At 41.1% G+C, this 17038-nt stretch overlaps 1 protein-coding gene across 4 annotated transcripts in view; it reads left to right on the forward strand.

The window, feature by feature from the left end:
* Window positions 1-17038, forward strand: part of LOC126412880 (importin-11) — a 171303-nt gene that overhangs the window by 113579 nt on the left and 40686 nt on the right. For all 4 annotated transcript variants that reach the window (XM_050082767.1, XM_050082766.1, XM_050082769.1 and 1 more), the window contains exon 14: window positions 516-595. In XM_050082767.1, coding sequence (XP_049938724.1) covers window positions 516-595 — 80 coding nt within the window. The remainder of the gene's footprint in view (window positions 1-515; window positions 596-17038) is intronic.

Consider the following 17038-nt stretch of genomic DNA (forward strand, 5'->3'; position numbering starts at 1 on the left):
TTTTTTTTTTTTTTTTTTTTTTTATTAATGTGTTTAATGCTTTACTAATTGTAAGTTGCTAATCATTTATTTTGTATTGTCAAATTAAGAAAACCAGTATAATTTTTGTTGTTTCAAGTAGTTTCTCAATAACTGCCAAATATACATCTAATTTGTAATTATTTTCTCTACATTGTAATGGGTAAATTTCAATTATCTTAATGTTCAATTACAAGTAAACACTTCTTTTAAATATCCATACAGTGTTCATTCACTAGTTGCGGAAGTTCCAATCAGTGAGTATAATACCTTGAACAGCCAAATAACCAGTGTACCTGTCCTATTTAAAAGTAAGGAAATAAAGATTTTTTAAATTGTGAGTAGTCATAGTGAACTCTAGGTGCAGTTACACAGATTGAATGTAAAGGCTACTGCTTAGTGGTTTTTTAAATATGGAAAATGGGACACAATCATAATTTCATTTACTCATGCTTATTTTCAGTTTTATATTTTATCTTAACTTACTTTGTTCATAGAGAGCAGTTCAGAGAACCTGCGGACTTGTTACTACATCATACAAGCCAGTGTGCTGTTGGGTCCAGAGCAGTTCCTGAAGGTGAGTTTCAGTACAAGTATTGAAGGAATTTTACATTATGGTCAATTTTTCCCTCTCTTTTTTGTTAATGTTTTTTGCTTGACACCAGATCAGTTCTATAGCTGAATCACTTAGTATTTATGTTCATGTGAATGTGTTATTGTTATGATCTCCAATCTAAAGACTGGTTCCATTTAGCTCTCCTCAAGAATTCATCCTGAACAAGACTCATCATCTGTTCCTAAGTATTGCTAAGTATTGCAACTAAATCCATTTGAATCATCATACTGTAGTAGATGCTAGTTCTCTCTCTGCTATTTTTATCCTGGTGCTACCAAATTAGTTCTCCTTTAAAATGTCAGTATATGTCTCATCAACCTATCCTTTCTCTTATTCGAGTTGCACCAATTCAGTTCAGTACTTTTACTTTAATTATCTGATATATACATCTAACCTTCAGCATTCACACATGACAGTGCCATAGGCATGCCAACCTGTTCATAGGCCATCTTAAGAACTTCTTTCTACCTTGAACAATTGTGAGTCATTGATTACCTCTGAAGAAACCACTCACCATATAACTGAGGCATTAATAAACAGACAGACAAACAAACAAACAAGAAGGGAAATCTAGTGTTTAGTGTGAACTCCAAACTGTGGTACAATTTGACATTTAGATTACTATGTAAAAACAGAAAGAAAAATCCGAGCATTCTGATGAACACAAGCATTCTGCATGTGTTGTATATAAGCTGTTTGTACACAGAGAATGAATGACTTACGAGTTTTGACTTTTTCAAAGTGGTAACATCACATGGGACTAGATCAGATCTATATAGGAAGAATATCAAAGCAACTGATATTAAACGCTTTACAAATTGTGTGCTGCCTTCTTGCAAGAGCCAACTATTAGATTTTTAACTTGGTTGAGTGGTGTAAAGAACCACAGTGATTTGAGAGCAGTGACTGCTTCTGGACACCAATCACAGTGTTTAAACACTTTCCTCTTGATGAACAAAATGCCAATTCTTCACTGTCGATGAACAGAGATTTTCATTTTGTGATAACCAAGTCCTAATCTGACTCTTATTGAAGTTTTCCTGGCATACTGAACACTCTGTGAAGTTTCAGGATTATAGACAGCTATCATTTACTTCTATACATGATATTTCAGCTGAGCATCTGAAGGTGACTTCCAGCTGTCATGTTGAAATACCATGCTCAGAAGGAAATGCCAGAAACTTAAAATTTCATCAGATACTCTCATCTTCAAACACCAAGTCAGGTGAAGAGCTGGAGTTGCATTCGGGAGGAGCAGGGTTATAATTCTTGTCTGCAATCCAGATATAGTTTACTCTATCGGAACTTGTTCTCTGTCCGCAATATTATTTTTGTTCATGGCACAACAAAACCTTTGTAACACCCACTTCTTGTTTCGTGACTGAAACATAATACTGTATCTTCTGCCATATGCTGAATCCAAGGCAGGGACTTGACTCTCCCTTTCCCCACTTGCTGGCTATGACACACTCTTTTGTTCCATTTTTATTGTCTTTCATGTTATTTGTTATATTTCCTATGTTCTTTGCTCTCTAGACTCCTTTATTGCATTGACCTCCCCTTTGTTTAGAAAGGAGTTTTTATTTTGTACAAACATTTAATGTTGGCTAGGGATCGGGTGTCTTTAAGCTGCATGCTGGCATGGTGTTGTACATCTTTCCTGAAAATGTTTTAACACATACCATTGTATGTGTTCCCAATGGCTCTCTTCATTTTCACCTTTGCCTGCTGATAAAAGTGTTATTTATTAGATCATTGCTTTATGCATGTCTCATGCTGGCTTGGGCTCAGGCAAAAGGGAAGGGGTGAAGGAGGGGGGGGGGGTGTTCCTCTCACTGCAGGTGAGTTCTGAGAGTTCCTCATCTGCCTCTGGCCTATGTACTTACGACATTCAGTGGAATGGGATAGGGTGGCAAATACTTCTGCTCACTCACTCTCGTTGTTTATCTCAGGGATGATCTCTTACCCCTTCTACCACCAGACACGTGCACTTAATACCTGTTAAAGTGCATAAATAAAATACTCTCAATGCTGCTGACCAACAAGTACAAATGTTAACCAGGGTATTGTGTAGGACGCTGAAGTCAAATGACGAATTGAAAGTGTGTGTTAAGCTTCTTAAAATTCTCAAGCTTTTGTTTGTAACTAAATACAGTTCACTGGTGGCATCTTCCAAACTGTTATGTGCCATTTTAATTATTGCTCGAGCCCCCAGTAATGATACTACACACACTATAAATTTTAATAAAGGTTGTTGAATGCTGAAGAACATCTATTGGTATTTAGTAAATCGATCAGTTTGCTAAAATACAGCCTAATCCTAATGATCTAAAGTTCACTTGACACTAACGGGAATTTCTAAGTGTCAGATGCCACAAAATATCCAAAGTCCCGATTAGTTTAAACACAGTTAAGTCCAGTGGCACTGTTTCAGAATCAATCACCTAAATGTTGTTAAAATGGAATCAGAGTCCCGCAGCTATGATTTCACTGCAAAGCACCATTTGCTTGCAAAAACAATCACCAAAAGACAACATGCGTGAAAAACCCACATCCCTACTGTGTTCTACACTGAAAATATCCTAAGGGATTCGTCGTGAAAAGTTCTATCTTTCGTTCACACACACATGATATTCGGCTAAGTTCAACACTTCTGGAACTGCAAAAGCTATCACCAACATGTGGCGTCGAGTAACACAGGTCCGGCTTTGGCAAAGAAGCACAGAACACTCTCCTGGAGCTTTGTGTCATCTCCACTTAAATACCTTCAATCCAAAATTCCCCGAGCTACGTAACATAACTGCTTTACATTGATCACCATTTCTTTGCATAACTTTTTACATAGAAGAGCAATCTTAATTCTGTTTTCGCCGTTATATGCATACTCACATTCTCATCAAAAAACATTTTCATTGCACAGATTTGTAGCTACAATAGTTTGTCAAGAATTAATGTTTTAATGTTTTGCAATTATCTTTGCAGAGTGAGAAAATAGTTTTTGTCCATTTGTGTAACTTACAGTACTTTATAAGGCACCACTCTCCGTATGGATCTGAAGTGCCCTTTCTGATGCACTGATCAGAATTAACATATATACAAAGGGTAAACAAGTATGGGCAAAGCTATGCAAAAATTATTAAAAACAAAGACAACACAACATATCATATAGTAATTGCAGATATCGCATACTTTTTTTACGGCACCCACTGTTGTACACTGCCCTGCTGTTCATGTATCTGTCTTGTATTATTTGTTCCAATTAATTATTAGCAACAAATTAATACAGTTGGTATTTTACCAACGAAAAATTAATGCTTCAAATTATACAAGTACACCAGACCTTTAAAATGAGCAATCGCTCTACTCTGTAGCTGCATTGGGTCAAGAGGTATAAATTATTCAGTAAATCGCACATATTACAGAGTTGTTTATTTAATATCTTTTTATATAATATTCACTTACATTGTCAGCATCTCAGCTGATTCATCCCAAACTTCTCTTTCATTTGCCGTATCGTACTTTACCATACTAATTTGTGTGTGTGTGTGTAATCAACACAAATGTGGATAAAGCATTGTCCTAAAACCGTCAGCTGTAATGGGGTAAACCCGCGTTTGATGTCATGTAACTGTCAGCCTTTTGAAACTGACAGCTCCATATGGAGTGATCTGCTGCTGAGCACTCAGTCTTCCATCCTGCTCTTGCCCGCTGCCTGGCTGTGCTGGCCTTGCCGGTTGCCATGTTTGCGCCCTGTAAGCAGAGCCCATTATCAAACTTGTCTCTAAATGACAACAAATGACTCATGTCACATACTGTCTTAATTTTATGCTGCTTTTTATTTTTCATTGAATTGCTTTAAATTCATAGCATTGTCAGTGTACTGGTAAAATGAATAGCAGAAACGTTGAGTCATTGACACCCAAACACAAAACAGAATGAAACTTTGCTGCTTTCAGAAGTTATTGTCACACTGTCATCTATGTGCAATGCTAAACTTCACACCACAGGCTGTTCACTCAACAATCTCACCATGTCCGTTACTAAATGATTAACACAGATAATGTTTATTTTAAGATAAAAATTATCATCAAAGTCGCTCTTGAAATAAACTATTGCACAATGTACCGAAGTGAGAACATGAGTAGTTATGTACAGTGTCATAATGCCATATTTTCCAAAAGAGTTCTTACATTGTGTCAAAATTGACAACCAATATGTTTTAGTTTTTTCATGCAAATGAAGTGTAATGTCAACGTTTCAAAACATCAACTGAACTAACCATTGACTCAATACAGGTGTTTAGTTTAAAAAGAAAAAGAATACCACCTTAGATGAAAATCTTGGACATTTAATATCCGCAAAGACTATTCAGGGACACTGTGACACATTGTTAAAAATCGGGAGGGCCCCAAAACAGTTGGAAGATATAAAGAAGAAGCAATCAAAAAGTTTCCGTTTGAAGACAGTACAGTCTAGAGGTAGTATGCCAATCAGATAGCCGGCCGGGGTGGCTGAACGGTTCTAGGCGCTACAGTCTGGAACTGCACGACCGTTATGGTCGCAGGTTCGAATCCTGCCTCAGGCATGGATGTGAGTGCTGTCATTAGGTTAGTTAGGTTCAAGTAGTTCTAAGTTCTAAGGGACTGATGACCTCAGAAGTTAAGTCCCATAGTGCTCAGAGCCATTTGAACCAATCAGATAACATCACAATAAGTATTGAGGCAATCATTCTGCTAATGCACCATGTTGAAAATATCCATTTTGTAAAACACCATGCCCTACTGTGTGAAAAAGTCTTAAATGCCTGCTGCACATTGTCATGTGACAGGAATTGTCTATCTTCAAGGCCTTTTTTTCAGGGACTGAAGGTGTGATAATCACTTCGGGAGAAATCAGTACTATAGGGTGGGTGCTCAGGTGTCTCCCACCTGAGTTTGTGTAACTTATGTGTTAGGACATTTGCGGAACAAGGATGTACCCATTTATTTCTTAGAAATTTAACATATGTTGTCACAAATAAAAGTAAAATGAAAACTTGCAGGTCTTCCAGAAGACACTGATGCCATTTCCACTTCTGTACATTAAACAGTTTGTGAGTTTGAGAGAGTTGAATAAAATGTAAGATGTCTTGTGTGTTCTGTGCAGAATGTGGCATCTCAGTGCTGTACCACCATATGTTCCTGACATAGTAATTTTGAACAACATATAGAGCTCGACATACGGTCTGAAGCATTGCGCAACTTACCGTTTTTCTCATTAGTAAATTATTGCCTGAAATGGAAGAGGTGGGACATGCACACCCAGTTATTTATTTGCAGGTTCCATGGTTCATAATTGTGACCTTTCTGTGCTATGGAATGAGTCAGTTTTACAATTATAGCACATCTTCTCTGTAGAAAATATGGCAACATGCTGATGATTTACATAATTTCTTAAGTCTATTTACATGCATACAGCAATTTATACTTCAGTATGCTCTCTCTCTCTCTCTCTCTCTCTCTCTCTCTGTCTCTGTCTGTGTGTGTGTGTGTGTGTGTGTGTGTGTGTGTGTGTGTGTGTGTGTGGCTCTTACACTTACACTCCCTGTTGGTCTTAAAAGGCCTTGAACGTTTGTATGTAGGGATCTTGAGGGGGGGGGACAGTAATGAGGAGACCAAGATACCAAATCTTTCATCACGTTACATATGAACTACCACAGTGAAGCATATTTTCTTGTAACTTAAAACAAAACAAAAGTATTTGTGTGCATGACTCACTAAGTTACAAAGACCAAATATAGTAGAGCTCAGACCATCACTAATAACATGTAGTTACTAGATGTTAATCTTACAAACCAAAAGTTGCTTCTCCAGAAAGTAAAAGACTGGATATAGGAAGTAAGCGGTAATTTCAGGAGTGAGTGGAAGCAGTTGGGAATCTTAGACTGAGAAAGTGATAGCAGGGCAGATGAAAAGAAATAAAATGATTGTATAGGAATATTGGGTGGGAGACACAGTCTGAGGTTGAGGTTGATTGGCCGCCTAGTGCAAGACTATCTTATTAACACCACTTCAGCTACTTGTGCATCAATGAAGTTGAGATGAAAGGACAACACAAATACCCAGTCCGCGAGTGAAGAAAATCTCTGACCCAGTCGGGAATCTGGTAAGGGACACTGCAATGTAGGTGCAGTGATTTTGACCACTAAACGACAAGCTACGCTGCCATGTAGAGATGGTGACATTAATCAGTAGACCATGAGATGTGGACAGTAGGGCATGAATGTAAAAGTATATATTACAGTAGTGCTGTTAATACTACCATAAACTGTGTATCATCAATTATAGTTTCTCGAGGTTTCTTGAACTTGTATGGTACATACGGCAGGGCTATCAAAGAAACGGTGCAAAGAGAACATGAAACTTAAGAGTTTCATTGGAAATGGTTGGTTACTTTTACTAACTACATTCAAAAGTGACATATGAGCATATTAGCAAAGGCAAAGAAAGGATTTAAAGAAGAATGCAATGTACCAGGTGTTTAAAATTAAACCGACAGTGTTGCCAGTGCTGTGGTGCAGGCTGTATACATCGCAGTATGCTGAAATGTCGTACTTATTTTCATTAATTGGTGCACTCATGGAACATAATGAGAAAAGGAATAGTTCCACTTTCTGCCACCAGTTGAAAATATTCCACTTTAAACAGTCAGAATGTGATGTGGGTGCAGGAAAAGGGGAGGAATAATCACACACATGATAACAATGGTTCTGGCACGTTTATTTGGATGTGGTCACAAGTTACAACGTGTGTTCTGTATGGTCTCCAGATGTGGCTGCATACTGTATCAATAATATTACACTGTCTACAGTTGCTCACAGCATAACCGGTGTAATCAGAGTGATATGTCATCATATGCTGTTCTTCAGATCAGATAGACCAATCCCCAACATATCCCCACAACCAAAAGTCACATGGATTTAGGTCAGGGGATCTGGAAGGCCACAAATCTTGAAATTACCTAGAGGTGATACAGTTGTCACCTAGGGTTTCTTGAAGCAAATCTTTCACCTGGCGTGCGACATGTGGTGTCACCCCATCCTGTATGAAAATAGTGGTGTAGACACAATTGTTTTCTTGCAAAGCTGGACTCACGTGTTTCATGAGGAGGTTCTTATAATGTGCTGTTGTCACTGTACACCTAACAGGCCTGTGAGGTGTCATCTCAGTGAAGGAAAACGGACTGAGAATGAAGGAGGTTGTGAAACTACACCACACAGTCACTTAAGCGTATTGCACAAGTTACAACATGTCTTCCACGTGATCTCCTGAGTCAGCAACATGCTGCATCCATAACGTGGCATCAACAGTTGCTCACAGCATATCCAGTGCAATCAGATGGATGTTGGTGCACAAAATGTGGTGGAGTAGAACCCCATATGCAACAGTTCTGTGGATTCACACAGCACTGTGCAGAGTAAAATGTGCCCTGTTTGTCCAAAGAACATTCTCCAGCCAAGTCATTAATTCCGAGTGTGCTAAAAAACGAAGGGAAAAGTCGCAGCGTGTAGCCTACATTTGAGCTTCATTTGGTGCACATTCTGAATCTTGTAGGGATGACAGTGTACAATGCTCCACAAAATCTTTTGAGAGAGACGATTCCTGTGACACAGCTGGAGCACTAGTTGCAAAATTTGAAGCATGGGCTGCGCAGTTGGCTATAGCTGCAGCAACTTCATCATCAACTGCCATGGGAATGGGCCGCCTCCCTCTCCCTGCTGCACCACGTAATTGACCGGCTTCTTCAAATGAACATGGGGGCCGTTCACAGTTGTTTCTGTCAGCAATATTTGTGCAGTATATTGCTGCTATTGTTGTCAATGTGATAAAACAATTTTACCAGCACTGCATGGTTTTCTCAATAGCCATAGCATTTCGTTCAGAAAACTTCAGCCTTCCAAACCCCTTACACCAGCAGTCACTTCACGAAAGAAATCAACACACGTGCCAAGTAACAAACAACATACTTACATCAAAACAGGAAACACCTCACATTCTGACTGCTTTCAGCACCATATTTTCACCTGGTAGCAGGAAATGGAACTGTTATTTCTTACTTCATACTCAGCAAGCCCACTGATTAATGAACATAACTATGATGTTTCAGTGTGTACAGCCTGCACTACAGCACTTGGAACATTGTCAGTGTAATTATAACCACCCAGTATTTCACTCCTTTCTGTGTCTGAGCTTGATTCACCAGATAAGTGCAGGTCAGTTTTGCTTCTAGTATTGTACTAAATAATATTTGAGAATTTTTCTATTAGTCTAAAACTCAAATGAATTGCTGACAGCATATTTCTTAAATAAATATACTGTGAGGCTTTGTTTAATATCCCTGCCTCCTTAGTTAGATGCATAAAGGTGTGTGTGTGTGTGTGTGTGTGTGTGTGTGTGTGTGTGTGTGTGTGTGTGTGTGCGCGCGCACGTGCGCGCGAGCGTGCGTGTGTGTAGAACTTTCTACACTGCTTATTATCCTTTGCTGATTCACTATGTTAGTCAGAGATGCACTATTTTTTCAGAGTCCAAAACTTGAAGAGTTTGTTTGTATAAAACATAATTTACTATTTTTTCCTCATTTGACACTTGTTTGCTTGGCTTGGCAAAATAACTTGTGTCATGTGCTGGAAGGACCAGTACTGCTTCACAATAGGGTCCTTGATCAAACTTGGAATGTTTGCATACAGATAATGTGATATCCCGCAGACAGCTATGTAAAAAAGCCTTATTGTAATTTTGTGATCAGGTTGCCTAATAGGAACTGAACCAGGCATGTTGTTTATTCAATTAAAACATAATTTCTCTAATAGAATATTGATTGAAATAATGAAATTCTACAGCAGAACAACTCAGTAGATGTTATCTAATCATTTGAAAATATTATCTGCCTATTAAAAGTATATATTTTAGATGCCTGTGGTGGATGACCTCTTTAGCGGCAGGGTCACCTCTTGCCATGACCTTTGGCAAAACCATGGCAGTGTTGACATTTTACTCAGTAGCGATTAAAAATACTGACTTTACTGCAGTGTAGTTGAAACTTTCTTTTAAACCTTGTGCTGGACCGGGACTTGAATCCAGAACATTTGCTTTTCACGGGCAGCCTACTGTAATATACAGGCATGACTCATGAGAGGAGAGGGGTAATGGAAGTAAAGCTGTGAGGTTGGGTTGAGAGTCCTGCCTTGATAACTAAGTAGAGCATTTACCAGCAAAAGGCAAACATTCCGGGTGCGAACCTTGATCCTGACTACTGGTTTGATGTGCAAGGAAGTTCGAAATGAGCGCACATAACGTTTCATAGTGAAAATACGTTCTGGTGTGTGTAGTTGCCTTCATATTTTTGAAATATAATTGTAATTTAATTATATTATTAAAAAGGATAGTTGCTACCCGCCAAATAGTGGAGATGCTGAGTCATAGATAGGTACATAAAAATGCCGTATTGTAATCTGTCTGGGAGAAAGTTGGTGTTGTGGTATTCAATCTGCAGACTGGTTTGGTGCAGGCTGCTGTGCTAGTCTCTTCATCTCTGAATGACGTAACAACTTAGATCCATTTGAACTTGATTACTCTATTCAAGCCTTTGTCTCCCTGTACAATTTTTCCATACCTCAGGATCTGAACTATCACTGATCCCTTCTTTTAGCCAGAATGTGCCTTAACTTTCATTTTTCCCCATTCAGCTCAGTACCTCCATATTTGTTATTCAATATTCCCATCTAATTTTCATCATTCTTCTGTAGACCACATTTTAAATTTTCCATACCTTTCTTGTCTGAATGGTTTATTGAAAATGTTTCACTTCTGTACAAGGCCACATTCTACACAACCATCTTCTGAAAAGGTTCCTGACACTTAAAATTAATATTCGATGTTGAGAAAGTTCTCTCTTTCAGCAACGATATTCCTGTTATTGCTAATCTGAATTTTACAACCTCTCTACTTCGGCCAGTATCTGTTATTTTGCCTGGCCACACACCAAACCATATCTGCTATTTTTAGTGTCTCATTTCATAATTTAATATCCTCAGGAACACTTTATTTAATTCGACTACATTCCATCACCTTTGTTTTACTTTTGTCAATGTTCATCTTACCTCTTTTCAGGGCACAATTCATTACATTCAACTGCTTTTCCAAGTCCGTTGTCATCTTTAATAGAATTATAATATCAGCAGCAAATCTAAGAACTATAACTTCTCTGAGAACATTATCTCCCCATCCAAAATTTCTGCTTGCTTATCCTTTACAGCTTGCTCGATATACATATAGAATAACATCAGGAGTAAGGTACCAGCTTGAGTCACTCTGTTTTCAATTAGTAATTTCCTTTCATCTCCTTTGACTCTTTGTACCTGCAGTCTGGTTTCTGTACAAGTTGCATAGCACTTTTCACTCCTTGTATTTTTTCCCTGCTACCTCCAAATTTTCAAAATGTGTTTTCCTGTCGACATTCTCAAAAACTTTCTCAAAATCTGTAAACTCTATAATTGCAAGTTTGCTTTACCTTAACGTGTCCTTTAATATAAATCGTAGGATCAATATTGCCTGGCATGTTCCATCATTTCTCCAGACCCCAAAATGATTTTCCCCAACAAGTTTTTCCATTCTTGTGTGAACAATTCATGTTAATATTAGTCCAGTAATATTGTATATGAAGGTAGTATCTGTTCTCGAAAGAACAGTTACCATTAATGACCATGCAGCTTTTGTTAGAATGAAATGATAATTAAATGGTCACCCTAGCTGCAAAGAGGCGTTGATATACTTCATAGGGGACATGTTGAAAATGTGTGCCCTGACCGGGACTCGAACCCGGGATCTCCTGCTTACAAGGCAGACGCTCCATCCATCTGAGCCACTGGAGGCACAGAGGATAGAGCACTTTCAGGGATTTATCCCTTGCCCGCTCCCCGTGAGACTCACATTTCCAACATGTCCACACCACTACATTCGTAGTGCGCCTAATAGATGTTTGCACATCATACTCATTACTCGTGGCAGATTAATCTACCAAGTCCCGTAAGAGTTTGGGCATAGCGTGTGCATTCGCACATGAAGGTCAATGGCTGGGAAGCCATATTTTAACTATCGGTGACACAGATGGATAGAGCGTGTGCCATGTAAGCAGGAGATCCCATGTTCGAGTCCCGGTCGGGGCATACACTTTCAACATGTCGTCTATGAAGTATATCAACGCCTCTTTGTAGCTAGGGTGTCCATTTAATTATCATTTCATTCCAGTAATATTCACACCTGTCAGTACATGCTTTCTTTAGAATTGGAACTATTACATTTTTCCTGAAATCTGAGGATATTTCACCTGTAACAATATTGTTAAAAGGAAGGCTGCCACTCGCCATATAGCGGAGACGCTGAATCGCAGCTAGGCATAAAAAAGGACTATCACAAATAAACTTTTGGCCACAAGGCCTTTGTCAAAAATAGATGTCACACACTCCATGACTCCTGTCTCTGGCAACTGAAGCCACACTGCGAGCAGCAGCACCAGTTTATGAGGGGAGTTGCAACTGGGTGGGGATAAGGAGGAGGCTGGGACGAGGAGGAGGAGGGAGAGTAGGGGACAAGTGGGAGACAGTGAAATGCTGCTGGGGAGCACGCAGGGACGAGTTGGAGAGAGGGTAGGGCAGCTATGTGCAGTCAGGCAGTCAGGAGGTTAGATGGAGCGCTAGGGAGAGACCGGGGGGGGGGGGGGGGTTAGGTAGCAGGAAACGAAAGAAGTAAAATGACTGAGGACTGATTGCAATGGTGGAATGAGGGCTGTGTAGTGCTGGAATGGGAACAGGGAAGTGGCTGGATGGGTGAGGGAATGACTAATGAAGGTTGACGCCAGGAGGGTTACGTGAATGTAGGATAAATTGCGGGGAAAGTTCCCACCTGTACAATTCATAAAAGCTGATGTTGTGATCCCAGAAAACCAGCAGGATCTCCAGGCACTCCTCAAATCCTTAGCCCATCCCAAAACCTCTCCCTGGACTCCCATCTCTCTGCTCACCCCTACCACACCCCGCACTCGTACCTTCTGCATGCTTCCTAAAGTCCACAAATCCAACCACCCAGGATGCCCCATTGTGGCTGGTTACTGTGCCACCACTGAGAGAATCTCTGCTCTCATAGATCATTTGGCACCGGCTGTGAAGCAGTCATTGAAATGAAGGTTTTCATGTTGGGCAGCGTGCTCAGCAACAGGGTGGTCCACTTGTTTCTTGGCCATAGTTGGCCAGTGGTCATTCATGCAGACAGACAGCTTGTTGGTTGTCATAACCACATAGAATGCAGCACAGTGGTTGTAGCTTAGCTTGTAGATCATGTGACTGGTTTCACAAATAGCCCTGCCTTTGATGGGATAGATGATGTTTGTGACCGGACAGGAGCAGGTGGTGGTGGGGTGATGTATGGGACAGGTCTTGGTCTTGCATCTGTCTGCTGCTCGTGGTCTCGCAGTAGCATTTTCGCTTCCTGAGCACGGGGTCCCGGTTTCAATTCCCAGCGGGGTCAGGGATTTTCACCTGCCTCGAGATGACTGGGTGTTTGTGTTGTCTTCATCGTTTCATCATCATTCATGAAAGTGGGGAGGTTGGGCTGAGCAAAGCTTGGGAATTTGTACAGGCACTGATAACCTCGCAGTTGAGTGCCCCACAAACCAGACATCATCATCATCATGTCTTGCATCTAGGTCCATTACAGGGATATGAGCCATGAGGTAAGGGATTATGAGCAGGGGTTATGTAGGGATGGAAGAGTATACTGTGTAGGTTCAGTGGATTGTGGAATACCACAGTGAGAGGGGTGGGCAGGATGGTGGGGGGGGGGGGGGGGACATTTCAGGGCATGACGAGAGGTAGTCAGAACCCTGGCAGAGAATTTAGTTCAGTTGCTCCAGTCCTGGGTGGTACAGAGTAAATGAGGAGAAAGCTTCTCTGTGGCCGGACAAAGAGACTTCAGGAGGTGGTGGTGGTGGTAGACTGGAAAGACAAGGCACGGGAGATTTGTTTTAGTACAAGATTGGTAGAATAATTACAGTCTGTGAAGATTTCAGTGAGACCATCTGCATATTTTGAGATGGACTGCTCGTCACTGCAGATAATGCAAGTTATTGATACTAATACGACGAGTGCAATGTCAGCAGATGCGGCTTTGATCGCACACACAGACATGACACAATCCATAATTCAGTGAGTGTGGTGGGCAGGGCTTGCTCCCAAACACAGTAGCACAAGCTTTAGATTTAGTTGGAGGCCACTGATGTACTGTGGCTGTTTTCCGGTGGTACCTGCCCCCTGTTCTGTCAGTGCAAGTGAAAGCTGCATTGCAGACAAGACACTTATCTCACACGTGAATGGCACAGTTACTAGCTGCACTGGCATCTCAAAGGCTTCTTCAAGCACAGCTGTTGTCAGTGAAAGTCTGACATTCCTGAAGGGGTTAATCTGGGCCTGGAACCAGACAGATATGGCGGTGGACGTCACCACGAGGGGACAACCTGACACAGTCGCATCCACAAGGAAACACCCAAGCGGCGTCTTCCGAGGTGACCTCCACAAAAAAGCCGCTGCCTCTAAAAGTAAGGTGCACACGAAGAACAAATCTGCTGCCTTGGGCATGAAGGCTGCCAAAGGTGACCTCCCCACCGAGGACAGTTTCCAAGTCCCAAGTAGGAAGCACACTGCCAGGGCAGCTGCGCTCACACTGGCACAGCCATTACTGACTGCAAACAGCTGTGTCACGTTCACTGACATGCCAACCGATGAGGTCAGTGCACAATCGAGTAGATCAAAGATGGCCGCACCTCCTCCCACTGTTACACAATGGTCGAGTGATTTTAAGAGCTTTCAACAGCTCTTAAATAGTACAGCGCAGTCTTAAGTCATCTGTCGTGATTAAGGGGAGTTAGAATGGAAAGCAATTTTTTTCATGTTTTCGGATTTTTATCTCATTATAAAATTTGCAATTTTCCGAATTTTATATATATACGTTACTGGCCATTAAAATTGCAGCACCAAGAAGAAATGCAGATGATAAACAGGTGTTCATTGGACAAATATATTATACTAGAACTGACATGTGATTACATTTTCACGCAATTTGGGTGCATAGATCCTGAGAAATCAGTACCCAGAACAACCACTTCTAGCGTAATAACGGCCTGAGCATCATCGAGTCAAACAGAGCTTGGATGGTGTGTACAGGTGCAGCTGCCCATGCAGCTTCAACGCGATACCACAGTTCATCAAGAGTAATGACTGGCGTATTGTGACAAGCCAGTTGCTTGGCCACCATTGACCAGACGTTTTCAGTTGGTGAGAGACCTGAAGAATGTGCTGGCCAGGCAGCAGTCGAACTTTTTCTGTATCCAGAAAGGCTCGTACAGGACCTGCAACATGTGGATGTGCATTATCCTGCTGAAATATAGGGTTTTGCAGGGATCAAATGAAGGGTAGAGCCACAGGTCATAACACATCTGAAATGTAACGTCCACTGTTCAGAGTGCCGTCAATGGGAACAAGAGGTGACAGAGACGTGTAACCAATGGCACCCCATACCATCATGCTGGGTGATACGCCAGTATGGCGATGACGAATACACTCTTCCAATGTGCGTTCACCACGATGTCGCCAAACACGGATACGACCATCGTGATGCTGTAAACAGAACCTGGGTCATCCAGAAAAATGATGTTTTGCCATTCGTGCACCCAGGTTCGTCTTTGAGTACACCATCGCAGGCACCGCTGTCTGTGATGCAGCGTCAAGGCTAACCACAGTCACGGTCTCTGAGCTGATAGTCCATGCTGCTACAAATGTCGTCGGACTGTTCGTGCAGATGGTGGTTGTCTTGCAAACGTCACCATCTGTTGCCTCAGGGATCAAGACGTGATCCAGTGAAATTTTTTTAAGTGCTTTATCTGAAAACTACCTTGAGCAGTTAAACAGAGAACCGACTTGTGGCGATAACATATTAGACCTTCTGGTGACAAACAGACCCGAACTATTTGAAACAGTTAACGCAGAACAGGGAGTCAGCGATCATAAAGCGGTTACTGCATCGATGATTTCAGCCGTAAATAGAAATATTAAAAAAGGTAGAAAGATTTTGCGGTTTAGCAAAAGTGACAAAAAGCAGATTACAGAGTACCTGACAGCTCAACACAAAAGCTTTGTCTCAAGTACAGATAGTTGAGGATCAGTGGAAAAAGTTCAAAACCTTCGTACAATAAGCGTTAGATCAGTATGTGCCAAGCAAGATCGTAAGAGATGGAAAAGAGCCACCGTGGTACAACAACCGAGTTAGAAAACTGCTGCGGAAGCAAAGGGAACTTCACAGCAAACATAAACATAGCCAAAGCCTTGCAGACAAACAAAAATTACGCGAAGCGAAATGTAGTGTGAGGAGGGCTATGCGAGAGGCGTTCAATGAATTCTAAAGTAAAGTTCTATGTACTGACTTGGCAGAAAATCCCAAGAAATTTTGGTCTTATGTCAAAGCGGTAGGTGGATCAAAACAAAATGTCCAGACACTCTGTGACCAAAATGGTGCTGAAACAGAGGATGACAGACTAAAGGCCGAAATACTAAATGTCTTTTTCCAAAACTGTTTCACAGAGGAAGACTGCACTGTAGTTCCTTCTCTAGATTGTCGCACAGATGACAAAATGGTAGATATCGAAATAAACGACAGAGGGATAGAGAAACAATTAAAATCGCTCAAAAGAGGAAAGGCCGCTGGACCTGATGGGATACCAGTTCGATTTTACACAAAGTACGCGAAGGAACTTGCCCCCCTTCTTGCAGCAGTGTACCGTAGGTCTCTAGAAGAGCGTAGTGTTCCAAAGGATTGGAAAAGGGCACAGGTCATCCCCGTTTTCAAGAAGGGACGTCGAACAGATGTGCAGAACTATAGACCTATATCTCTAACGTCGATCAGTTGTATAATTTTGGAACACATATTATGTTCGAGTATAATGACTTTTCTGGAGACTAGAAATCTACTCTGTAAGAATCAGCATGGGTTTCGAAAAAGATGGTCGTGGGAAACCCAGCTCGCGCTATTCGTCCACGAGACTCGGAGGGCCATAGACACGGGTTCACAGGTAGATGCCGTGTTTCTTGACTTCCGCAAGGCGTTTGATACAGTTCCCCACAGTCGTTTAATGAACAAAGTAAGAGCATATGGACTATCAGACCAATTGTGTGATTGGATTGAAGAGTTCCTAGATAACAGAACGCAGGATGTCATTCTCAGTGGAGAGAAGTCTTCGGAAGTAAGAGTGATTTCAGGTGTGCCGCATGGGAGTGTCATAGGACCGTTGCTATTCACAATATACATAAATGACCTTGTGGAT

This window comes from Schistocerca serialis, chromosome 7, assembly GCF_023864345.2.
Source record: "Schistocerca serialis cubense isolate TAMUIC-IGC-003099 chromosome 7, iqSchSeri2.2, whole genome shotgun sequence".
Classification (NCBI taxonomy): domain Eukaryota; kingdom Metazoa; phylum Arthropoda; class Insecta; order Orthoptera; family Acrididae; genus Schistocerca; species Schistocerca serialis.